We start from the raw sequence: 27,219 nt of genomic DNA, 5'->3' as shown, positions 1-27,219 counted from the left end.
GAGCTCATGAGAGTCAACAGCTCATGAGAGTCAACAGCTCATGAGAGTCAACAGCTCATAAGAGTAAAGAGCTCATGAGAGTCAACAGCTCATGAGAGTCAACAGCTCATGAGAGTCAAGAGCTCATGAGAGTCAACAGCTCATGAGAGGCAAGAGCTCATGAGAGTCAACAGCTCATGAGAGTCAAGAGCTCATGAGAGTAAAGAGCTCATGAGAGTAAAGCGCTCATGAGAGTCAAGAGCTCATGAGAGTCAAGAGCTCATGAGAGTCAAGAGCTCATGAGAGTCAAGAGCTCATGAGAGTAAGGAGCTCATGAGAGTAAAGAGCTTCAGTTCAGGAGGTTTTCCTGCTGTGAGGAAGGCTCCTGTAAAGTACAATAAAGTACAAAGAAACTGATGGCACAACATCTGACTCAGACTGTGTGTGTGTGTGTGTGTGTGTGTGTGTGTGTGTGTGTGTGTGTGTGTGTGTGTGTGTGTGTGTACCTTGGGAAAGTAGCGTAGCTGGTAGTCCAGTATGTTGTAATGGGATTGTGAGGGGACGTTCCACTCTATAGACAAACTGTTTTCTGAAGATGCCGTCTTCCTCAGACCAGAAACTGGGGCAGGGACTGAACACACACACACACACACACACACACACACACACACACACACACACACACACACACACACACACACGAGTCAACAAGTGATCACAATTACATCCTGAAACTATCAACATATTGACTCTACACTTCAGAAGCACATCATTTGCAGAGAACAGCATGTGTGCAGGTAGTGCGGCTGCAGGAGGCAGCGCACACTGACCCTCTGTATGTCACCACCATGGTGTCAAAGATCCCCAGCACCGTGTCTACCGTGTACACCGTGGTGTCAAAGACCCCCAGCACCGTGTCTACCGTGTACACCATGGTGTCAAAGACCCCCAGCACCGTGTCAACCGTGTACACCATGGTGTCAAAGACCCCCAGCACCGTGTCAACCGTGTACACCGTGGTGTCAAAGACCCCCAGCACCGTGTCTACCGTGTACACCATGGTGTCAAAGATCCCCAGCACCGTGTCTACCGTGTACACCGTGGTGTCAAAGATCCCCAGCACCGTGTCTACCGTGTACACCGTGGTGTCAAAGATCCCCAGCACCGTGTCTACCGCGTACACCATGGTGTCAAAGATCCCCAGCACCATGTCTACCGTCACCACCATGGTGTCAAAGATCTCCTGCACCGTGTCTACCGTGTACACCATGGTGTCAAAGATCCCCAGCACCGTGTCTACCGTCACCACCATGGTGTCAAAGATCTCCTGCACCGTGTCTACCGTGTACACCATGGTGTCAAAGATCCCCAGCACCATGTCTACCGTCACCACCATGGTGTCAAAGACCCCCAGCACCGTGTCTACCGTCACCACCGTGGTGTCAAAGACCCCCAGCACCGTGTCTACCGTGTACACCATGGTGTCAAAGATCTCCAGCACCATGTCTACCGTCACCACCATGGTGTCAAAGATCCCCAGCACCGTGTCTACCGTGTACACCATGGTGTCAAAGATCTCCAGCACCGTGTCTACCGTGTACACCGTGGTGTCAAAGATCTCCAGCACCGTGTCTACCGTGTACACCGTGGTGTCAAAGATCCCCAGCACCGTGTCTACCGTGTACACCGTGGTGTCAAAGACCCCCAGCACCGTGTCTACCGTCACCACCATGGTGTCAAAGATCCCCAGCACCGTGTCTACCGTGTACACCGTGGTGTCAAAGATCCCCAGCACCGTGTCTACCGTGTACACCGTGGTGTCAAAGATCCCCAGCACCGTGTCTACCGTGTACACCATGGTGTCAAAGATCCCCAGCACCGTGTCTACCGTCACCACCATGGTGTCAAAGATCCCCAGCACCGTGTCTACCGTGTACACCGTGGTGTCAAAGACCCCCAGCACCGTGTCTACCGTCACCACCATGGTGTCAAAGATCCCCAGCACCGTGTCTACCGTCACCACCATGGTGTCAAAGATCCCCAGCACCGTGTCTACCGTGTACACCATGGTGTCAAAGATCTCCAGCACCATGTCTACCGTGTACACCGTGGTGTCAAAGATCTCCTGCACCGTGTCTACCGTGTACACCATGGTGTCAAAGATCCCCAGCACCGTGTCTACCGTGTACACCGTGGTGTCAAAGATCTCCTGCACCGTGTCTACCGTGTACACCGTGGTGTCAAAGATCTCCAGCACCATGTCTACCGTCACCACCATGGTGTCAAAGATCCCCAGCACCGTGTCTACCGTGTACACCATGGTGTCAAAGATCTCCAGCACCATGTCTACCGTGTACACCGTGGTGTCAAAGACCCCCAGCACCGTGTCTACCGTGTACACCGTGGTGTCAAAGATCTCCAGCACCGTGTCTACCGTGTACACCGTGGTGTCAAAGATCCCCAGCACCGTGTCTACCATGTACACCATGGTGTCAAAGATCCCCAGCACCGTGTCTACCGTGTACACCGTGGTGTCAAAGATCTCCAGCACCGTGTCTACCGTGTACACCATGGTGTCAAAGATCCCCAGCACCGTGTCTACCATGTACACCATGGTGTCAAAGATCCCCAGCACCGTGTCTACCGTGTACACCGTGGTGTCAAAGATCCCCAGCACCATGTCTACCGTCACCACCATGGTGTCAAAGATCTCCTGCACCGTGTCTACCGTCTACACCATGGTGTCAAAGATCCCCAGCACCGTGTCTACCGTGTACACCGTGGTGTCAAAGATCCCCAGCATCGTGTCTACCGTGTACACCATGGTGTCAAAGACCCCCAGCACCGTGTCAACCGTGTACACCATGGTGTCAAAGACCCCCAGCACCGTGTCAACCGTGTACACCGTGGTGTCAAAGACCCCCAGCACCGTGTCTACCGTGTACACCATGGTGTCAAAGATCCCCAGCACCGTGTCTACCGTGTACACCGTGGTGTCAAAGATCCCCAGCACCGTGTCTACCGTGTACACCGTGGTGTCAAAGATCCCCAGCACCGTGTCTACCGTCACCACCATGGTGTCAAAGATCTCCTGCACCGTGTCTACCGTGTACACCATGGTGTCAAAGATCCCCAGCACCATGTCTACCGTCACCACCATGGTGTCAAAGACCCCCAGCACCGTGTCTACCGTCACCACCGTGGTGTCAAAGACCCCCAGCACCGTGTCTACCGTGTACACCATGGTGTCAAAGATCTCCAGCACCATGTCTACCGTCACCACCATGGTGTCAAAGATCCCCAGCACCGTGTCTACCGTGTACACCATGGTGTCAAAGATCTCCAGCACCGTGTCTACCGTGTACACCGTGGTGTCAAAGATCTCCAGCACCGTGTCTACCGTGTACACCGTGGTGTCAAAGATCCCCAGCACCATGTCTACCGTCACCACCATGGTGTCAAAGATCCCCAGCACCGTGTCTACCGTGTACACCGTGGTGTCAAAGATCCCCAGCACCGTGTCTACCGTGTACACCGTGGTGTCAAAGACCCCCAGCACCGTGTCTACCGTCACCACCATGGTGTCAAAGATCCCCAGCACCGTGTCTACCGTGTACACCGTGGTGTCAAAGACCCCCAGCACCGTGTCTACCGTCACCACCATGGTGTCAAAGATCCCCAGCACCGTGTCTACCGTCACCACCATGGTGTCAAAGATCCCCAGCACCATGTCTACCGTCACCACCATGGTGTCAAAGATCCCCAGCACCGTGTCTACCATGTACACCATGGTGTCAAAGATCCCCAGCACCGTGTCTACCGTGTACACCGTGGTGTCAAAGATCTCCAGCACCGTGTCTACCGTGTACACCATGGTGTCAAAGATCCCCAGCACCGTGTCTACCATGTACACCATGGTGTCAAAGATCCCCAGCACCGTGTCTACCGTGTACACCGTGGTGTCAAAGATCCCCAGCACCATGTCTACCGTCACCACCATGGTGTCAAAGATCTCCTGCACCGTGTCTACCGTCTACACCATGGTGTCAAAGATCCCCAGCACCGTGTCTACCGTGTACACCGTGGTGTCAAAGATCCCCAGCACCGTGTCTACCGTGTACACCGTGGTGTCAAAGATCCCCAGCATCGTGTCTACCGTGTACACCATGGTGTCAAAGACCCCCAGCACCGTGTCAACCGTGTACACCATGGTGTCAAAGACCCCCAGCACCGTGTCAACCGTGTACACCGTGGTGTCAAAGACCCCCAGCACCGTGTCTACCGTGTACACCATGGTGTCAAAGATCCCCAGCACCGTGTCTACCGTGTACACCGTGGTGTCAAAGATCCCCAGCACCGTGTCTACCGTGTACACCGTGGTGTCAAAGATCCCCAGCACCGTGTCTACCGTCACCACCATGGTGTCAAAGATCTCCTGCACCGTGTCTACCGTGTACACCATGGTGTCAAAGATCCCCAGCACCGTGTCTACCGTGTACACCGTGGTGTCAAAGACCCCCAGCACCGTGTCTACCGTGTACACCATGGTGTCAAAGATCCCCAGCACCATGTCTACCGTCACCACCATGGTGTCAAAGACCCCCAGCACCGTGTCTACCGTCACCACCGTGGTGTCAAAGACCCCCAGCACCGTGTCTACCGTGTACACCATGGTGTCAAAGATCTCCAGCACCATGTCTACCGTCACCACCATGGTGTCAAAGATCCCCAGCACCGTGTCTACCGTGTACACCATGGTGTCAAAGATCTCCAGCACCGTGTCTACCGTGTACACCGTGGTGTCAAAGATCTCCAGCACCGTGTCTACCGTGTACACCGTGGTGTCAAAGATCCCCAGCACCATGTCTACCGTCACCACCATGGTGTCAAAGATCCCCAGCACCGTGTCTACCGTGTACACCGTGGTGTCAAAGATCCCCAGCACCGTGTCTACCGTGTACACCGTGGTGTCAAAGACCCCCAGCACCGTGTCTACCGTCACCACCATGGTGTCAAAGATCCCCAGCACCGTGTCTACCGTGTACACCGTGGTGTCAAAGATCCCCAGCACCGTGTCTACCGTGTACACCGTGGTGTCAAAGACCCCCAGCACCGTGTCTACCGTCACCACCATGGTGTCAAAGATCCCCAGCACCGTGTCTACCGTCACCACCATGGTGTCAAAGACCCCCAGCACCGTGTCTACCGTCACCACCGTGGTGTCAAAGATCCCCAGCACCGTGTCTACCGTGTACACCATGGTGTCAAAGATCTCCAGCACCATGTCTACCGTCACCACCATGGTGTCAAAGATCCCCAGCACCGTGTCTACCGTGTACACCATGGTGTCAAAGATCTCCTGCACCGTGTCTACCGTGTACACCGTGGTGTCAAAGATCTCCAGCACCGTGTCTACCGTGTACACCGTGGTGTCAAAGATCCCCAGCACCGTGTCTACCGTGTACACCGTGGTGTCAAAGATCTCCAGCACCGTGTCTACCGTGTACACCGTGGTGTCAAAGATCCCCAGCACCGTGTCTACCATGTACACCATGGTGTCAAAGATCCCCAGCACCGTGTCTACCGTGTACACCGTGGTGTCAAAGATCTCCAGCACCGTGTCTACCGTGTACACCATGGTGTCAAAGATCCCCAGCACCGTGTCTACCATGTACACCATGGTGTCAAAGATCCCCAGCACCGTGTCTACCGTGTACACCGTGGTGTCAAAGATCCCCAGCACCATGTCTACCGTCACCACCATGGTGTCAAAGATCTCCTGCACCGTGTCTACCGTCTACACCATGGTGTCAAAGATCCCCAGCACCGTGTCTACCGTGTACACCGTGGTGTCAAAGATCCCCAGCACCGTGTCTACCGTGTACACCGTGGTGTCAAAGATCCCCAGCATCGTGTCTACCGTGTACACCATGGTGTCAAAGATCCCCAGCACCGTGTCTACCGTCACCACCATGGTGTCAAAGATCCCCAGCACCGTGTCTACCGTGTACACCGTGGTGTCAAAGATCCCCAGCACCATGTCTACCGTGTACACCGTGGTGTCAAAGATCTCCAGCACCGTGTCTACCGTGTACACCGTGGTGTCAAAGATCCCCAGCACCATGTCTACCGTGTACACCATGGTGTCAAAGATCCCCAGCACCGTGTCTACCGTGTACACCGTGGTGTCAAAGATCCCCAGCACCGTGTCTACCGTGTACACCATGGTGTCAAAGATCCCCAGCACCGTGTCTACCGTGTACACCGTGGTGTCAAAGATCCCCAGCACCATGTCTACCGTGTACACCATGGTGTCAAAGATCCCCAGCACCGTGTCTACCGTGTACACCGTGGTGTCAAAGATCCCCAGCACCGTGTCTACCGTGTACACCGTGGTGTCAAAGATCCCCAGCACCATGTCTACCGTGTACACCGTGGTGTCAAAGATCCCCAGCACCGTGTCTACCGTGTACACCATGGTGTCAAAGATCTCCTGCACCGTGTCTACCGTGTACACCATGGTGTCAAAGATCCCCAGCACCGTGTCTACCGTGTACACCGTGGTGTCAAAGATCCCCAGCACCGTGTCTACCGTGTACACCATGGTGTCAAAGATCCCCAGCACCGTGTCTACCGTGTACACCGTGGTGTCAAAGATCCCCAGCACCGTGTCTACCGTGTACACCGTGGTGTCAAAGATCCCCAGCACCGTGTCTACCGTGTACACCGTGGTGTCAAAGATCTCCTGCACCGTGTCTACCGTGTACACCGTGGTGTCAAAGATCCCCAGCACCGTGTCTACCGTGTACACCGTGGTGTCAAAGATCTCCTGCACCGTGTCTACCGTGTACACCGTGGTGTCAAAGATCCCCAGCACCATGTCTACCGTGTACACCGTGGTGTCAAAGATCCCCAGCACCGTGTCTACCATGTACACCGTGGTGTCAAAGACCCCCAGCACCGTGTCTACCGTGTACACCGTGGTGTCAAAGACCCCCAGCACCGTGTCTACCGTCACCACCATGGTGTCAAAGATCCCCAGCACCGTGTCTACCGTGTACACCGTGGTGTCAAAGACCCCCAGCACCGTGTCTACCGTCACCACCGTGGTGTCAAAGATCCCCAGCACCGTGTCTACCGTGTACACCGTGGTGTCAAAGATCCCCAGCACCGTGTCTACCGTCACCACCATGGTGTCAAAGATCTCCTGCACCGTGTCTACCGTCACCACCATGGTGTCAAAGATCTCCAGCACCGTGTCTACCGTGTACACCGTGGTGTCAAAGATCTCCTGCACCGTGTCAACCATGTACACCGTGGTGTCAAAGATCTCCTGCACCGTGTCTACCGTGTACACCGTGGTGTCAAAGACCCCCAGCACCGTGTCTACCGTGTACACCGTGGTGTCAAAGATCCCCAGCACCGTGTCTACCGTCACCACCATGGTGTCAAAGATCCCCAGCACCGTGTCTACCGTGTACACCGTGGTGTCAAAGATCCCCAGCACCGTGTCTACCGTGTACACCATGGTGTCAAAGATCCCCAGCACCGTGTCTACCGTGTACACCGTGGTGTCAAAGATCCCCAGCACCGTGTCTACCGTGTACACCATGGTGTCAAAGATCCCCAGCACCGTGTCTACCGTGTACACCATGGTGTCAAAGATCCCCAGCACCGTGTCTACCGTGTACACCGTGGTGTCAAAGATCTCCTGCACCGTGTCTACCGTCACCACCATGGTGTCAAAGATCTCCTGCACCGTGTCTACCGTGTACACCGTGGTGTCAAAGATCTCCTGCACCGTGTCTACCGTGTACACCATGGTGTCAAAGATCTCCTGCACCGTGTCTACCGTGTACACCATGGTGTCAAAGATCTCCTGCACCGTGTCTACCGTGTACACCATGGTGTCAAAGATCCCCAGCACCGTGTCTACCGTCACCACCATGGTGTCAAAGATCTCCTGCACCGTGTCTACCGTGTACACCATGGTGTCAAAGATCCCCAGCACCGTGTCTACCGTGTACACCATGGTGTCAAAGATCCCCAGCACCGTGTCTACCGTGTACACCATGGTGTCAAAGATCTCCTGCACCGTGTCTACCGTGTACACCATGGTGTCAAAGATCCCCAGCACCGTGTCTACCGTGTACACCATGGTGTCAAAGATCCCCAGCACCGTGTCTACCGTGTACACCATGGTGTCAAAGATCCCCAGCACCATGTCTACCGTGTACACCATGGTAGGGGCCCGGCACTGACGTGTTACGCTGATGCATGCACGTGTGTGTATTTGTTTTTCCTAAACTCACCATCTCTGCTTGTGGTAACGTTGACTCTCTCGGCAGCGGGCTCTGATTGGCTGAGAGCAGACACGCCGTTCACTGATTGGACAGTGAAAGTGTAGTTGGTGTGCGGTTTCAGACCCCAAATGATGACTCGGCGCTGGGTTAGCCCTTGTTGTGATGGATGATACAACACGCTATCATCACATGGAGCACACGCAATGGTGTACAAAGCCTGCAGACAACAGACAGGGTTGAGAGTGGATGTTACCAGCAGGTTTAACCTGATCTTCACACACACACACACACACACACACACACACACACACACACACACACACACACATACACCATTGGCGGTTCCTGGGGTCGAGTGTGACGGTCCTCCTTCTGGGTCCTTGTGGCCTTCAGGTGGGCATACAGGCTGATCCTGTAGCCGCATATTTTGGGGCAATGTGGGAAAGGGTGTGAAAAAGTAGTTGAGGTTGTTGTTTGAGCCTTTCTGGTAACTCACTTGAAGCGCCCAGCACCCTCATGGACAGCCAGTCTCCAGGCCTCCTTGTTTGTTGCTGCTTGTCCCCAGGTGTTAAGATCAATGCCAAACCTTGTTACACTCACTGGCCACTTTATTAGGTACACCTTGCTAGTACCGGGTTGGACCCCCTTTTGCCTTCAGAACTGCCTTAATCCTTCGTGGCATAGATTCAACAAGGTACTGGAAACATTCCTCAGAGAGTTTGGTCCATATTGACATGATAGCATCACGCAGTTGCTGCAGATTTGTCGGCTGCACATCCATGATGCGACTCTCCCGGTCCACCACATCCCAAAGGTGCTCTATTGGATTGAGATCTGGTGACTGTGGAGGCCATTTGAGTACAGTGAACTCATTGTCATGTTCAAGAAACCAGTCTGAGATGATTCGAGCTTTATGACATGGCGCGTTATCCTGCTGGAAGCAGCCATCAGAAGATGGGAACACTGTGGTCATAAAGGGATGGACATGGTCAGCAACAATACTCAGGTAGGCTGTGGCGTTGACACGATGCTCAATTGGTACTAAGGGGCCCAAAGTGTGCCAAGAAAACATCCCCCACACCACTACACCACCACCACCAGCCTGAACCGTTGATACAAGGCAGGATGGATCCATGCTTTCATGTTGTTGACGCCAAATTCTGACCCTACCATGCGAATGTCGCAGCAGAAATCGAGACTCATCCGACCAGGCAACGTTTTTCCAATCTTCTATTGTCCAGTTTTGGTGAGCCTGTGCGAATTGTAGCCTCAGTTTCCTGTTCTTAGCTGACAGGAGTGGCACCCGGTGTGGTCTTCTGCTGCTGTAGCCCATCTGCCTCAAGGTTCGACGTGTTGTGCATTCAGAGATGCTCTTCTGCATACCTCGGTTGTAATGAGTGGTTATTTGAGTTACTGTTGCCTTTCTATCAGCTCGAACCAGTCTGGCCATTCTCCTCTGACCTCTGGCATCAACAAGGCATTTTCACCCACAGAACTGCTGCTCACTGGATATTTTCTCTTTTTCGGACCATTCTCTGTAAACCCTAGAGATGGTTGTGCGTGAAAATCCCAGTAGATCAGCAGTTTCTGAAATACTCAGACCAGCCCGTCTGGCACCAACAACCATGCCACGTTCAAAGTCACTTAAATCACCTTTCTTCCCCATTCTGATGCTCGGTTTGAACTGCAGCAGATCGTCTTGACCATGTCTACATGCCTAAATGCATTGAGTTGCTGCCATGTGATTGGCTGATTAGAAATTTGCGTTAACGAGCAGTTGGACAGGTGTGCCTAATAAAGTGGCCGGTCACTGTATGTGGGCCTTGATAGTATCTTTATATCACTTCTTTTGTCCTCCTGGGGCACAGCGTCCTGTCATGAGCTGAGAGTAAAGGACAAAGGACTTGTTCCGGGGAGGTGAGAGTCTGACATGTGGAGGACATGGCCTGTCCATCACAGCTGATGTTGTGCGATGGTGGCAGTTATAGTAGGCATGTTGGTCTCCTCGAGGACGCTGAAGTTGGTGTGCTTATCCTCCCAGCTGATCTTAAGGATCTTCCTGAGGCATCACTGTTGGTATGCCTCAAGTGCCTTCAGGTGCCTGCTGTATGTGGTCCTGGTTTCTGACCTTACAATAGACTGGGCAGCACTGCCGCTTTGTACACCAGAATTTTTGCTCTGGCCTGAAGGTCGCGGTTTTCAAAAACCCTTTTAATCAATCTTGAGAAGGCACAACTGAGACGATGGTGTATGCCAATGTCAATGTTGGCTTTGGAGGACAGAAGGCTGCCAAGATGTGGGAACTGTTCCACGTTTCCAGGTCTGGTATTGTCAAGGCTCAGTGTTTTCGGTTTTTATTTTTCAAAGCCGCCCAGCATGCCGAATTTCGCCACAAGAGGACACTGTTACATAACCTCACACGAACAGGAACAACTTTTAAATCTGTGGAAACATAAAATCCAGGTGAAAATCAGTTTAAAAATCTGGGTATTTTTCGGTGAAAGTCGGTAAAAACCGAAAACGTTGAGCCTTGGGTATTGTCTACAGAGATGGATGGAGGCAGAGCAGGCATATTTCTGTTGGGTGGGGGTTGGTAGAGGATATGGGTCTTTTTTATGTTAATGGCCAGGCCAAGCTGCTTGTATGCCTTTGCAAAGGCGTCCAGTATGCTCTGTAGGTCCTCTTCTATGAGGGACACGAAGGCGTTGTCATCAGCATACTGCAGCTCTGTGATGGATGTGGTGGTGGTTTTACCTTTATCCCCTGAATCTGTTAATGTTCAGGAGATTCCCATCAGTCCTGTACATGATTTCAACTCCCTGAGGGTCCCTGATTGGGACCCGTGAGGTGGAGGATGGTGGTAATGACGACAGGGAACAGGGTTGGGGCAATGACACAGCCTTGTTTAACTCCTGTGTGGACCTTGGAGTACTCGGTCTCGTCTCCATAACTGCTGAGTACTCCAGCTGACATATTATCATGTCGTAGGGGAGACTCTTTTCACACTCTTTTATATATCTTGGGAGCAATACATCATATTGTTAAAACTTGCACGCCAAATGAAAGAACGAAGTCTCGGGCATATATTTTCTATCCATTTCATTTCCATATCTTATTTCAGTACAGAGTTATAGGCATTTAAATAGTCAACGGGTAAGTTGTCACACTATGTGGGGTAAGACGTCACACAACAAATCAAACAAGAACCAATTCATTGTTCGTTTATGTTTTTTACTTGAAATTCTAAATTAAATTCAGCTACTGAAAAAAAAGACTGATTAATCACCGAACTTCAATCATCCTGGAACGTTAAATCAGTCCCAACTACAACAACTGGAAAATCATTTCAAGCAAACTTTCAAATAAAACATGTCAAGCATTCAAACAAATCTCAAACCAGGTCTCAAACATCACCAGCCAGACTCGTCGTCAGCACTGCAGGTCTGGCACATAAACTGCCTTGCCAGAGGTGGAGTCTCCATGAGCCTACTGTTTGCATGTCATGCACTGGACCCGAGTCTCTCATTTTTACCTTGTGCCTGCCTTTCAGCCGCAAGTGCCTCCTTCTCTGGTGTGTCAGTGAGAACAGCAGTTTTTCTTGTTTTTTTTTGGTTGGCCAGCTAGTTTTCTTGGACTAGCTTTTGGGTATGGCCAAATGTCCTCTGGAGTTGATGTATGGGTGGAGCTGGCATTACTAGGCAAGGGTGATGTGGTGCTAATGGGCACGGCTGGGTTAGTGCTGGGGTCTGGGGCCTGGAAGTGCTGGGGTGGTGCTGGGGCCTGGAAGGGCTGGGTTGGTGCTGGGGCCTGGCAAGACTGGGTTAGTGCTGGGGTCTGGCAAGACTGGGTTGGTGCTGGGGCCTGGAAGTGCTGGGTTGGTGCTGGGGCCTGGGAGTGCTGGGTTGGTGCTGGGGCCTGGAAGTGCTGGGGTGGTGCTGGGGTCTGGAAGTGCTGGGTTGGTGCTGGGGCCTGGAAGTGCTGGGTTGGTGCTGGGGTCTGGAAGGGCTGGGTCCTGAAAGGGGCGATCTGAGACATAGGATGGTGCAAATTCTGTCTCCAAGAACACATCCCTGTTGTAAGGTTGAATCCCTGTCATCCGAAGGCCGGCCTGAATATTCAGCAGGGCTGCAGCAAGAGGATATGCAGTTGCCGGAATCCCAGGGACGTCACAGATTGTGATCGTTTCCCTGGGTTTCTTTCTTTAAAAACACATTCACAAAGTTCAGAATTACATGTGACAACAGTGTATGCAGTGTCTTAGTATACTGTGTACTATGTATACTGGAAACTTGTCTCAGTGATTTTGGAGCAAGTTGTCACATGTGATAACTTACCCCAAAATTACTGAGACAAGTTGCCCCAAACTGCCATTTTTGCTAATGTTTGTTATATCTTAAAATCAGCTTAAAGTAGGGCATTAGCAAAAGTATAATAAGACACTTTATTTCTCTCCTCTACCAAGTGCAAATGTATAATTGTGAATATTTTTAACTATAAGATTATTACAAAAAATGTCAAGTTCAATTTTTTTACTTTAGAATGTGAAAAATGGTATATCACCTCAGTTAACAGCGTGCCGTGGTTTTCCCAGACAGGATATGACGTCAGACCAAGTAGCTGCACAAAACTAGCATTCAACTTTTATGTGGCGTCCTCCGATGGTGAAAATGTTAACGATGTGACAACTTACCCATGTGACTCGAAGCCCTGGTCTCCCCTACTCATAATAGTCTGAGGTACTTGTCGGGGCAGCCTACTTTTGACAGAGGTGGCGAGAGGGCCTGGCGGTTTATGGGATCAAAAGCTTTGCTTAAGTCTATGAAGGCCAGGTGACGTGCGGGCCTTCAGACTGTCTGTACCATCTGCTTCCTGTCGTGACCCAAGCATGCTCCTATGTAGGCGTACCATGAAGTACTGTCACGCCTGGTGTTTTGCTCAGGCACACAGACGAGTAACAGAGGAAGTCTTGATCTGGACCCTCCAACCGCTCCCTCCCAAAGGCCCCTCTGATCCAGAATAAACCACGCGCCAGTCCTGGTGTTTGGCAAGTGCTCACTTTCTTCCCTTTTAACGCGGGCAAGCAGCGTGAAAGCGGAAATGACGTAAATACTGCTGTAAACTACTAATAAGACCCATTAGCCCCTAGCTAACGGGTCTGCTGACCCTTTAGCCGAGCGGTCAGTGGCGTCGCCTCGTGGTGCAGTACACCCCGTATCGAATCCCGCACCGGGCAAGAACATAACCGGTTACATTGTATTTTCAGAAACCCAAAACAAAACTGATAGGTAGTCCACAAGTCAGATCTTCGCTGACTAGCAGCCGCCTCGTTGTCTCGTTCAGTGTCCGGGTCTTCACGTTGCCTGCCTGCGAGAGACGTTTCGTACCCTCGTATACATAAAATGTCCACAGGAAGTTGTAATATCACGGAGGACTGCACAAACTGAAGCCACATAAACAAGTACCGTGTGCACCTCCTGACCAGAAACCTATGGGGGGGGGGGGTTCTCCCCAGGTTCGTATCTGGCCGATTACCCCGCTTTTTTTTTTTTTTTTGGCCGTCCCGTTCGCTGCTCCACCCCCTCTCTGCCGATCCGGGGGCGCCCCGACCGACCAGAGGAGGCGCTAGTGCAGCGACCAGGACACATACCCACATCCGACTTCCCACCCGCAGACACGGCCAATTGTGTCTGTATGGACGCCCGACCAAGCCGGAGGTAACGCGGGGATTCGAACCGCGGGGGCGGGGATTCGAACCGGCGACCCCGCGATGGCAGGCAGCGGAGTAGACCGCTACGCCACCCGGGCGCCCACCACACGTATGGGTTTCAGACCGAAACGCGTCGTTGACGCTCCCGAGCTCCTTCCCCTTGACTCCCGCTGGCTCCGAACGTAAACACGCATCCGCGAATTAACTCTCGCGTGAACTCGGGTCACGTGACCACGGCGTTTGTCTCTTCAATTCAATGCAATGATCCGAACAGTAGGTGTCACTATAACAATGCCTATTCTAATACATTCCACATCGGTAGGATAGAAATACATTCAAAACAAGGAATAAATGAAGACGTTTCCCAGACAGTTGCAGACAGAGCTGATGCTGCGACCAGCCGCCAGTCTGTCTGCTGCACACCGGACGCCACGACAGAGAACAGGTTAGGTTTACCTCGCCGATGCTGCTGCAGTGCGTACACAGAATGCTGTAACTCAGATCCAGCCGGCCGCCGCGGTCCACAGGTTCACTCCATTCCAGCGTCACCATGGTGTCATTTACCTGAGTGACCACGGAGCGAGGGGCAGAGGGGGGACCTGGGGGTCAGAGGTCAACTTCAGGTCAGATGTCATCGTACTGATTCTTTTCTGTTGTGTTGTTCTTGTCTGCCTGTCTGTTGGTCTGTCTGTCTGTCTGTCTGTCTGTCTGTCGGTCTGTTGGTCTGTTGGTCTGTCTGTCTGTCTGTCTGTCTGTCTGTCTGTCTGTCTGTCTGTCGGTCTGTCGGTCTGTTGGTCTGCCTGTCTGTCTGTCTGTCTGTCTGTCTGTCGGTCTGTTGGTCTGTCTGTCTGTCTGTCTGTCTGTCTGTTGGTCTGTCTGTCTGTCTGTCTGCCTGCCTGTCTGCCTGTCTGTCTTGTTGGTCTGCCTGTCTGTCTGTCTGTCTGTCTGTCTGTCTGTCTGTTGGTCTGTCTGTCTGTCTGCCTACCTGTCTGTCTGTTGGTCTGTCTGTCTGTCTGTCTGTTTTCATTTCTGAATAAAACTGATGTTTTTCTATAGCAGGAGGACAGAGGAGGGGAGAGAGAAGATCCTATGTGTGGATCTGTGTGTTGGTGTGTGATTGATGGAAGACTTGATAGATGTTTCCATTTCCACCCCCCCCCCAACACACACACACGCGCGCACTCACACACGACATGTACACACTAGAGCCTGACCGATATATCGGTATGCCGATATTATCAGCCGATATGAGCTAATTGCAGATGAATCAGTATCAGCGTTTATAACAGCCGATAAATGACAACCGATTAAGGCCTGATGCAAAATTTCTGTGTATCTCCCTTTAAGAAGGGGTGAAATGTTAGCATGCTTCGCCTTCAGAGCCGGATGGGATGTGAGCGTGTTTTAGATGACGTCATCATTTTCAAGATGCGTGACCGATGAAATGCATCGTGATTCGCTGAAATAAAAGTGGAGAAGGTGAAAAGCATTATGGGATAATTTTTTTCCCCTGAGCCTGTCTAAGCCTCTCACGCTCCATGTGGACCGCAACAAGTTTCCAAACCTGCGCTTCAGACAGTGACATGGCTGACGACCTGAGCAAGGGGAGCAGCACCGATGCCGAGCACAGCAGTCACTCCCAATTAGAAGATTCAGACCCGGACTATGACGTGACTGCTTCTGACCTGCTATCCAAGGCCCAGTGGGTGAGACACATGCTTGAGGAGGAGGACAATTTCAGCGAATTTGCCAGATTCCGGATTTTTTGTTTATTGCTTTTTTTTACAAGAAATGTTAATGAAGATTAAAGCAAAGGCAATAATTTCTATTACACCCAAAGGTTTATGCTCTCAAATGGATTGTATTGTTTTAGAAAAGAGCTATATACATACAATTATTATTGTTATTATTACTATTATTATTATTATTTCATGTTTTGATCTGCTACAGAGGCTGAGAAATAAAATGTTTAGTAAATGTTGACATTTCTGTCAAGTTTTTTAGAAAACCCTCAAGTTTTAGGGGGTTGGTTTCAGACAATGCCACAGGTTTTATAAGGTTTTTTAGAGGGGGCCTTATGGCATAATGGGTTAAAAAGGAAATTGAGAGATGGAAGATTGATCCTTCAGCCATGTTATAAGTCATGTCATACCCCATGTCCAGTGTTGGCAACACATGTTTGGAACGCCACAAACCTCAGAAATCAGCCCACCGAGCAGAGTCGAGTCGAGCACAGCAGCCCACGACGGAGATCATCTGTGTTCATGGTAAGCTGATAACTGTCACATGAAATACATTACTTAAATAGTAAGTATCCCCCATCAGTTCTCCTCGTAGCCTAAATAAGCCTGACAGCATTCATGTCAGCCATGCCTGGCTCTGCTGCAGTAAGGTGAAAGCCGGTACTGTCAGTCAGACATCACAGTTGAGTGGTGTAGGCCAAGCTGTTGACAAACTTGACCGCAGGTTTATTTAGGAGACAGTATGGCAGCTCTAGCGAGTAAACAAACTACAAACCTATCATTTCTCCATCGCCGCTTCTCTGGCAACATCACTTACAGCAGCTTATAATGCTGTCTATGACAAATGAAGTTACCCACAGAGCTAGCTAGCTAACGCCACGCTTATCAGTGTGAGAATGCTAACGTTAAAGAGCGGTCAAAATATAGTGCTAAGTAACGCTTCTCTCAATAAACGCTGTGTCCAGATGAACTGGTTCAACTTTCTTTCTTTGATTTTCTTACCTGGATTATTGGGCATTCAGAAAGACATTTTGACTCCAAGCATTATGTTAGATACTTGTTCAATCATGTTTATTTACATGTCCCCTGTGATTTAATAATGTCCAGTGTACAGAGCATAACTACAGACATGCAAGTCGCAGATATATTTACCATTGCTTCATTTAGGCGTAATAAGTTGTCTTGGTAGCCAGACAATGTTATCTAGCTACACATGACAAATAGTCAGCAAGTGACTGGTACTGAAGAGCACTGGTGTTTATTTAGCTATTTATTTTATCTTTATTTATTAGGGTTATGGTTAACCCAGCTGCTGGGGATACACAAGCCAGTGCATTCTTAGTGCCGGTCCCAAACCCAGAAAAATGGGGAGGGTTGTGTCACGAAGGGCATCCGGCATAAAACCTCAATCAAATCAAATAAGCGGATCATAAATCAGATTTCCATACCAGATCAGTCGAAGCCTGGGTTACCAACGACCACCACCAGTACTGTTGGCCAGCAGGGTGCATGTGGAAACTATGTTACTGTTGGGAGAAGGAGAAGGAGAGGGGGAAGGCATGAAGGAAGAGTATGTTAACAGTGTGTGAAGAGAGGTGAGGTGAAGAGAGTGTCAGACAAAGTGATGAGTATGAAGCTGGAAATTGAAGGTGTATTGCTGAATGTTATCAGCGCATATGCCCCGCAAGTTGGGTGTGAGATGGAAGAGAAAGAATTGTAGAGTGAGTTGGATGAAGTGGTGGAGAGGGTACCCAAGGAGGAGAGAGTGGTGATTGGAGCGGACTTCAATGGTCATGTTGGTGAAGGGAATGGAGGTGATGAGGAGGTGATTGGTATGGTGTCAAGGAGAGAGATGTGGAAGGACAGATGGTGGTGGATTTTGCAAAAAAGTAAGGAAATGGCTGTGGTGAATATATATTTCAAGAAGGGGTGGAACACAGGATGACATATGAGACTGGAGGTAGGTGCACACAGGTGGACTATATCTTATGTAGAAGGCGCGATCTAAAAGGGATTGGAGACTGCAAGGTGGTGACGGGGAGAACATAGCTAGGCAGCACAGCATGGTGGTCTGTAGGATGACTTTGCAGACCAAGAAGAGGAAGCGAGTGAAGGCAGAGCCAAAGATCAAATGGTGGAAGTTGAAGAAGGAAGACTGTTGTGTGGAGTTCAGGCAGGAGTTAAGACAGGCACTGGGTGGTAGTGAAGAGTTGCCGGATGGCTGGGCAACCACTGCAGAAATAGTGAGGGAGACCGTCAGGAAGGTACTTGGTGTGTCATCTAGAGAGAGGAAGGAAGACAAGGAGATTTATTGGTGGAATGAGGAAGTACAGGAAAGTATACAGAAGAAGAGGTTGGTGAAGACAAAGTGGGATAGTCAGTGAGATGAAGAACGTAGACAGGAGTATAAGGAGATGTGGTGTAAAGTGGAGAGAGAGGTGGTGAAGGCAACGATAAAGGCGTATGGCAAGTATTGTTACTCTCATATATGTCTATGTGTAAACAATTTTGACTTACACGCACAGAAACACACGGACACATTGGCTTCGTCTTAACTCGCATACTTTACTCTGGGGGAAAAACCGACAACAATTTCCACAGTACAGACCATCATAATGCTTAGAGTGCCTTCTAGAGATAAATATGCTGAACAACACCCGGCCATCAACAGTAAATACATAACATCTCCTCTCAACTTAAATGCATTGTTAATATTAAATCACAATTCTTTTAGTATGTTCACTTAGCTTGGAAATAGTCAGGTGGTTTGGTCATCCTCACGGGATAATGTCTATCAGTCTCTCATACCTGAGTATCTCCAGCATGGGGTGGTTCAGTGGAGTGGTGTGTTTCAGATGGCTCAGCAGACAAACCAGAGTGCTGTGTAGAGGTGAGGTGTGGTACTACCAGCACTTGGTTGAGGTAACACCGGGAGGCTGGTGGGAGGATGCACCGCAGAGCTTGCAGTCTCCTTGTGTGTTTGCTCTGAACGTGCCAAAATTTGGTCCACATGGCGTTTCCATATTCCCTGTGCTCCTACATTTACCTTATACAACACTGGTCCCGTTTGTGCCGTAACATCCGGGGTCCACTTTTCCTTCCCCTTCCGATAATCACGAACAAGGACAGGCTCGCCCACTTCAAAGTGTCTGGCCTTGGAGTATTTTTGGCGGCGCTATTACTAGGAATCCTGGGATCGATGCACTGTCCCAGCTACGCTGGGCTTAAGGAAGTCCAGCTAAGAGTGCAGTTTGCGCTTCATGAACAACATAGCAGGTGGTTCCTTAGTTGTGGCGTGCAGGGGCGAAGCTTCTGAACAAGCAAGCCAGGCAACTGCTTGGAGCCCTAGGCAGTAGGGGCCCCCAAGGGCTGACAGAATTTACTCCAAAGCAGTGACCGCAACCTCCGCCTTAAACAACCAATGGACGATTTGCAATGACATGACATCACAGTAGGAAACCTCCCTTGTAGGGGCCCCATGTCATTCGCGTTGCACGCACGTGCACTGCCTGCACTATTCGAAAGTGAAAGTTACTCCCAGCGTCCACTCCCGATGAGCAGTTTAAGAGAGAGTTTTTTCTCCCCCTAGTGGACACAGCCCTCAACAGCTTGAATGACAGATTTTCAAAACTTGAAGATGTTTACAGCCTTTATCGTTTTTTGTTCTCAAAAGAACATATGTCAAACGCTATTCAGAGTGGCAAACTTGCAGACAACTGTAAGAACCTGGAGAAAACACTACATGATGCAGATTGAGAGGATTTGATTCTGGAGATCAGGGCTGCTGTCCATACCTTTACTGAAAATGTATCTTCCTCCCCAAGAGAGATGCTTGATTACATTTACAAGTAACAGCTTCTGGATCTCTATGGAAACCTCAGCATTGCCCTTCGTCTGCTATTAATTCTTCCAGTCACTGTTGCCTCTGGAGATAGAAGCTTCTCAGCTTTAAAACTCATAAAAACCTACCTCAGGTCAACCATGTCCCAGGACAGACTATCAGGACTGGCTCTTATTTCAATAGAGTGCAATGTGCGAAGGTCTTTGGCTCTGGAAGACATAGTGACAGCCTTTGCACTAGCCGAGGCCCTTAAGCAGCATTTTTAGTCTCTTTACACTCAGCTCCTTAGAGGACAAAAATGTCCCTAGCTGTCCCTATGAGGGTTAAAGGTGGTTGTTGAGCTTAGACTGTGGGTTGGAGATACATATTTTGTCATATGTTTATATTGTTTTTATCTTAAGTTATTTACTGTGTTTTATTGTTCTATATATGGTTCATCTAGTATAGAGTAAGTATCATCTTTCTTGCTTAACAAGTTGCTATTAGTCTTATTCCAGCTGCTTGAGTATTAATCCTTTTCTCTATACATCTGCTGCTGGTTCCTAGTGGGATCTTATTCTAGCTGTAGCTGCCTTATTCTATTTACTTACTTGTCTTATTTACTTAATTTAGTTGTAGCTATTTTTTCACCTAGTGTGCCCTTAAATATTTCTTGTTGCCTAGCTGTTTTGACCTAGTTATCCTTTTAGCTTATAAATATATTCCTTGGTAACTTTGCTGTTTGCAATTTTTAATAGTATTGTGTGAGGTTTGATGTAGTTTTACATAAGTGTCCAGTTTCTGGGCAATAGGCCTATTTTCAGTGTACCTCTTTGGCCAATTGGGTGTTACGTGGCCAGGGTGTGGCCTGCACTCATGGCAGACAATTAGCAATCAGTGTTCTTTAAATCACTGCTAAGCATCAGCTTCCAAGCTCCAGACAAATGAGCCTAGGTTGAACGAAGGCTAGAGTGAACAAAGGCAAGCGCGACTTTTTCAAGCCAAGACTTCGTCAAGCACGGACTGTTCTTTTTAGATCCGGTCAGTCATCTGTATCTTGTGTACCTAGTATAGACTATGTGTTTCCTTCACATTCCTGTCCTTTCCTCTTCCTGGGGCTGGCATCGACGTTGGGTCACTCCTAGGCGCTGTGACCCTACCAATCTCATCTATCCCACTCTCTCCACTCACGTTGAGCAAGTGGTGACGGGAGGGCTCTGGAATTGCCAGTCTGCGGTGCCAAAAGCTGAGTTTATCTCAGGCTGAGCATCCTTGCTCTCCCTCAACTTTCTTGCTCTAACTGAGACCTGGATCATGCCAGAAAACACTACCACACCCGCAGCTCTGTCTGATGTGTACTATTTTTCTCACACTCCCAGAGCTGGGAGGCGGGGTGGTGGTACTGGCCTGCTAATCTCCCTGAAATGGAAATACTCTCTTGTTTCCATTCCACAATTTTCTCCGCCGTCTTTTGAATTTCATGCTGTTACTGTCTCTTATCCAGTCAAACTCACCATCGTGGTTGTGTACCGCCCACAAGGCCCCCTTGGTGAGTTTCCGGAGGAGCTTGACACACTTGTCTTGCACTTCCCTGTCGATGACTCTGCACTTATCCTTCTCGGTGACTTCAACATCCACACTAACAAGCTAGATCCTCTTCTCTCTTTCCTCTCCTCCTTTGACCTTCAACTCACCCTCTCCTCCTACCCACAAGGCCGGCAACCAGCTGGACCTTATCTTTACTAGACACTGTCCTATTTCCAATCTCTCTGTTACTCCCCTCCAGCTCTCTGACCACTGTTTCATGTTCTACTCTCTCTCCCTCTCTTCACCCCCCTCAGACCCTTCCCCTACCCACATGGTTTCCACCCATAGACACCTCCGCTCTCTCTCCACCACTGATTTTTGTTCCTCTGTTACCTCAAGCCTCCCTACGCCTGAATCTTTCTCTCTCCTACGCCCTGACACTGCTACTGATCTTCTTCTCTCTACCCTCTCCTCTTCTCTGGACAATCTCTGTCTCCTCACCTCCAGGCCTGCACGCCCAACTCCACCTGTCCCTTGACTGACCGACTCAGTACGTACTGACAGACGGAGCCTGAGAGTGGCAGAGCGCAAATGGAGAAAAGGCAATCTCCCAGGGGACCTTCTCAACTTCCAATCTCTTCTTTCCACTTTCTCCTCCTCCGTTTCTGCTGCTAAGGCTGCCTTCTATCGCTCTAAAATCCTATCCTCTGCCTCCAATCCTAAGAAACTCTTTGAAACCTTCTCTACACTTCTTCAACCCCCACCTCCTCCTCCTACTTCCTCTCTTCTCCCTGATGACTTCACTAACTTCTTTGTCAAGAAGGTAAATGACATCAGATCCTCCTTTACTCACCACCCGGTTAGTGCTGCTTACACTATCTCACCCTCTGCACCCTTCCTCACCTCTCCACGTCCCACCCTATCCCACCTCGCTCCACTCTCCCCCGACGAGGTTCTAAACCTGATCACATCCAGTCGCCCCACCACATGCTCCCTTGACCCGGTCCCCCCCCCTCTTCTTCAGTCTATAGCACCTGAACTCCTTCCCTATCTAACCCACCTCATCAACACCTCCCTCCAGGCAGGATGCTTTCCATCTGCCTTCAAGACTGCTAGAGTCACCCCCCTTCTCAAGAAACCATCACTTAACCCCTCTGACGTCAAAAACTACAGACCAGTTTCCCTTCTACCCTTTCTATCCAAAACGTTCGAACGTCCTGTCTTTAACCAACTTTCTTTGTACCTCCACCAGAACAACCTCCTGGACCCCAACCAGTCTGGGTTCAGGGTGGGTCACTCGACAGAGATGGCCCTCCTTGCAGTGACAGAATCGCTGCACTCTGTGAGAGCAAACTCTCTCTCCTCTGTCCTGATACTCCTGGACCTGTCAGCTGCGTCCGACACAGTGAATCACCAGATCCTCCCCTCTACCCTCGAGGGGCTGGGTGTCACAGGCTCTGCACTCTCAATGTTTGCATCCTACCTGACAGGTCGCTCCTACCAGGTGACATGGAGGGAATCTGTGTTGGATCCTCGCAGACTGACTACAGGCGTTCCACAGGGTTCGGTTCTGGGTCCTCTCCTTTTCTCCCTGTACACGACATCCCTGGGTTCTGTTATTCGCTCTCATGACTTCTCTTACAATTGTTATGCCGATGACATTCAGCTGATCTTGTCCTTTCCTCCCTCTGACACACAAGTAGTGCTTGACTGACATCTCAGGAGTGGATGGCGACACACCACCTGAAGCTCAATCTGGACAAGACAGAGCTGATGTTCCTCCCGGGGAAAGGTTGCCCACACCAAGACCTGGCCATCACCATTGACAACACCATGGTGACGCCAACTCGGACTGTGAGGAATCTGGGTGTGATCCTGGGAGACCAACTGTCGTTTGCTGCAAACGTTGCATTGGTTGCTCGCTCTTGCAGATTTCTCCTCTATAACATCAGGAGGATTCGCCCATTCCTCACCGACGACATGACACAGGTGCTCATCCAGGCTCTGGTCATCTCCCGGCTGGACTATGGCAACTCCCTCCTTGCCGGCGCCCCGGCGTCGGCCATCAGACCTCTGGAGCTTGTTCAGAAAGCTGCGGCTCGTCTGGTGTTCAACCGCCCTAAGTTCTGCCACACAACTCCCCTTCTCATGTCCCTACACTGGCTCCCAGTAGCTGCTCACATCCAGTTTAAGACTCTGGTGCTAGCCTACAGGGCAGTGAAAGGAACAGCTCCTTCCTATCTCCAGGCCATGGTCAAGCCTTATACCCCCGCCCGACCACTTCGGTCTGCTGCCATGGGACGCCTGGTTGCCCCGTCACTCAGAGGCCCCTGCTGCTGATCGACCCGGTCCCGGCTCTTTTCTGTCCTGGCCCCACAGTGGTGGAATGAACTCCCCACTGATGTCAAGACAGCGGAGTCGCTGCTCATCTTTCGGCGCAGGTTGAAAACTCGCCTCTTCAAGAACTACTACCGTTACTTCTTCTTAGCACTTATTGTAGTCACTCATTTAAAAAAAAAACCTCTTTCTTGTGATTTTACTTTAGCACTGGTTTTGCTCTTAGATGCTTGTTTAGATGCACTTATGACCTCTGATGACTAGTAGTTCTCCTGATCTCCTACGTTAAATGATGCACTTACTGTAAGTCCCTTTGGATAAAAGCGTCGACTAAATGACTGTAATGTAATGTCATGTAATATATGTAGTATATTGTGCCAACTTATTTCTTATTTTCTTTTGATGTGAGTGGTATTATTTGCACTAGCCTTACAATTTATACATTTATAGTGTGACATTGTTCTCGTTTGTGTTGTTCTTTATACTTTGAAAGTTACATTATGTGCACATTTGGAATAAAAAAAGTTTATATTTCTTATATTTTTTTGTTGGTGTCAGATTATTCATAACATAATAGTGATGGATGCTGGTTGGGGCCCCTCCTGAGAATTTTTGCCTAGGGCCTCAACAGACCCTAGCATTGCCACTGGTTGCGTGGGGGGTGTTACGGTAGGTTAACAGGAATGTGTCAAGCCGCTGTTGCACAGGTGCATTGCCTCTGGATGATTTTAAGGTATGTTTGAAAGTTTGTACAAAGCATTAAGTGAACTCACTGCTAGCAGCATGGTATGGTGCCGAACAGATGTGCTTCACACCGTTGGATTTCAGGAATGAACAAATTCTTTGGAACAGAATTGGGGGCCGTTGTCACTCACAAAGATGTGAGGAATACCATAAGCTAGTGAGGAGTTCTGTGATTTTATCTCCAAAAGAATTCGGGCCTTCCTTGAGATTATCAAGACTGAGTCAACTTCGCCGTCTTTATTATGGGAAACTTTAAAAGCGGCAACAAGGGGCGACATTATCTCGTACAGCATACATCTAGCCAGGAAAATTAAACAAAAACATCAGGCGTTAATCCACTCTGTGCATAACTGTAGTCCACTGACTTCCGGTTTCTACTGCAGCGGTCATACCAGTTTCCTGTGGGCGTGTGCTATTCACAATGGCCTATTTTTCGCGATGCCTGCAAGATTTACCATGGATAAATGTCAACGACATGCACACAACTGTCCACACACTTCAACCTGCACCTCCCAGCACACGGGGAAAAGTTTCAAGGTGCGGTGCGGGTATTTTTCTCCTCCTCCCTGCTGCACTCTGCCTCTGTGCTTTACTGTTGCACATGCCGGGACTGGTTATGCGAAGTGGCTAGATCTATTGGGTAAAGTACACGAACTGAGCAAACTCATAACACTTGGAGGAAAAGAAAGGACATTTTATATGTTCATGCTATTTTACATTGTCCTTGCTTTAGCACTGTTGAGTGTTTCCAGCAGTTTTTTTTCTTTTCTTCTCAAAGAGTGATTTAAAGGAGTATAATATGTTGATGCTCATGCGTTTTCATGTTACCGTATATACTACAGTGGTTATATAACCCTGGTTGCTGTTACTAACCCGAGTAATACAGAAAATAGCTGATATTTGAGCTTTTGAAAACAACTCATATTGGCAACTCATCCTGATTTGACAGATCTTCACCATGACAATGACTTTACGTCTCTTCCAAGTAGGGGTGCACCTAGACACACTACTACAGACCTTGAACTGAAGAGTTTGCAGGCTGAAGTCAACGTGCTTCAGCGGTGTCTGCACGACTTCCTTGATCTACACAGATATAGGAACGCTGGGACCAAATCGACAAGGTAGGTATCAAAGCGCACCCCCCCCCCCCCGCGCGCTCATCCTATCCCAATGGCTGCTTCGATGGCCTATATGCCCAACCTCTCCAGCAGGAGACCTGAATATTTGACACAGCGACACCTGGTCTTACTTGAGACGCCACAACTGTCTCACGCCTTCAGTCATATTCTCTTGAGCTGAGCAATACAACCAGAGTCCTTGCAGCTGCACTTCAGCAAGCTAAACTGGAGCCTCCTGTGTTCACTGGTGATGGTGTGATCCAACCAGAGGACTGGCTACAGTCAGTTAATACTTACAGGTCCTCCTTTGATTTGACCGATGCTCAGATTCTGCGAGAGCTACCACGTTCCCTTGCTAAGGGACCAAGAACGTGGTTCAGCATGCTCAACACTCATGTTGTTACTTGGGCTTTGGTCTTCCTACCTGCTGACAATCAGGAGCATGTCATGAGAGGCCCCCTGGACCGCATCCAGATTCCTGAGGAACCCGTACCCATATGGGAAACTTCGGAGGGAACCAGCTACTAGATGGTTTGATTAGTCTTTCACCCCTATACCCAGGTCGGACGGCCGATTTGCACGTCAGGACCGCTGCGGGCGTCCACTAGAGTTTCCTCTGGCTTCGCCCTGCCCAGGCATAGTTCACCATCTTTCGGGTCCTATCGCACGTGCTCATGTGCCACCTCCCCGACGGTGCGGGCGAGACGGGTCGGTGGTGCGCCCGGCAGCCCGAGGGGCCGGTGTTTCCCACATGCTCAGTGAATTAAAAAAACTGAGAAGCCCACCATTGGAGCAGGAACAAATTGAGCTCATCTGTAAGCATGCTCTAGAGAAATACAGAGTCGCACTTTATGGCACATCTGTCACATCAGTCATTGAATTAGTGCTGCAAGCACATGAGCTCCATTCTGTCCTTGGCCCTAACACCACCCAGCTGCCCCGTGCTCAAGTGAAAAATAGAAGTGATAGTGGGACCTACGAATTCAATTGTTCCATGCCAGGTTTCATGTCTCGCACCAGCCGATATGCAGGAGGGCATCATCAAGTCAGCATCAGGGCCATGGGCTGCTTCCATAGTCATTGTAAACAGGCCCCCTCGTGAGCCAAGGTTCTGTGTGGACTTTTGGGGTCTCAATCAGCTGACCGCAAAGGACTCATGTCCTCTACGACACGTAGATTAATCTCTTTACTTCCTGTCCTGAGGGAAGTCCCTTACCACCCTGGACCTTGCTCGGGGTTATTGACAGGTGGCTGTTGCCGAGGAGTCAAAGCCAAAAATTGCCTTCATCACGCACTGTGGCCTGTTCCAGTTCAGAGTCCTCCCCTCTTTGGTCTTTGCAATGCACCGGCGACCTTTCAGAGGCTTATGAACACGATCCTTACTGGCCTCATCTACACGTCCTGTGCAGTGTATCTCGACGACAATGTCGTAGCCACGCCCACTTTCGAACAGCATCTGGCAAACCTGAAAGAAGCCCTAGCCAGGTTGAAATCAGCTGGCCTGTCCTTCAAATTAGCAAGTGTCAGTTCTGTCTCAGCGAACTCACCTTCCTTGGCTACCGTGTCATCCCGTCTGGCATACACCCAGACACTGACAAGGTGAAAGCCCAGACCCCGACAAGGTGAAAGCCGTGATGGAGTTCAAGGTGCACTCTACTGTGAAGCACGTGCAACAGTTCGTCGGCCTATCAGGTTATTACCGTCGCTTTGTTCGGGATTATGCTCGATAGGCTGAACTGCTCTTTGCCCTCACAAAAACAGATGCCTCATTCAGCTGGGACAGCAAATGCCAAGTGGCCATGGATCTCCTAAAAAGCTGCATACCTTCAGTACCTGTCCTAAGATTCCCGGACTTTACACGTTCTTTCTTCATTCATGCAGATGCATGTGATGCTGGCCTCGGGGCTTCGTTAATGCAGAGCGATGAGGAAGGCAGAGATGT

At 50.0% G+C, this 27,219-nt stretch overlaps 1 protein-coding gene across 1 annotated transcript in view; it reads right to left on the bottom strand.

Moving 5' to 3' along the window:
• The window catches only part of LOC130130818 (ephrin type-B receptor 4b-like), a 122,243-nt gene that overhangs the window by 39,357 nt on the left and 55,667 nt on the right, over positions 1–27,219 (bottom strand). Inside the window, exons 8-10 of the mRNA XM_056300655.1 lie at positions 14,446–14,588; positions 8,292–8,499; positions 486–610 (exon numbers count right to left, since the gene is read on the bottom strand). Coding sequence (XP_056156630.1) covers positions 486–610; positions 8,292–8,499; positions 14,446–14,588 — 476 coding nt within the window. The remainder of the gene's footprint in view (positions 1–485; positions 611–8,291; positions 8,500–14,445; positions 14,589–27,219) is intronic.

The sequence above is a fragment of the Lampris incognitus genome, chromosome 20 (assembly GCF_029633865.1).
Source record: "Lampris incognitus isolate fLamInc1 chromosome 20, fLamInc1.hap2, whole genome shotgun sequence".
Lineage (NCBI taxonomy): Eukaryota > Metazoa > Chordata > Actinopteri > Lampriformes > Lampridae > Lampris > Lampris incognitus.
This window is presented reverse-complemented; position numbering and strand designations above follow the sequence as displayed.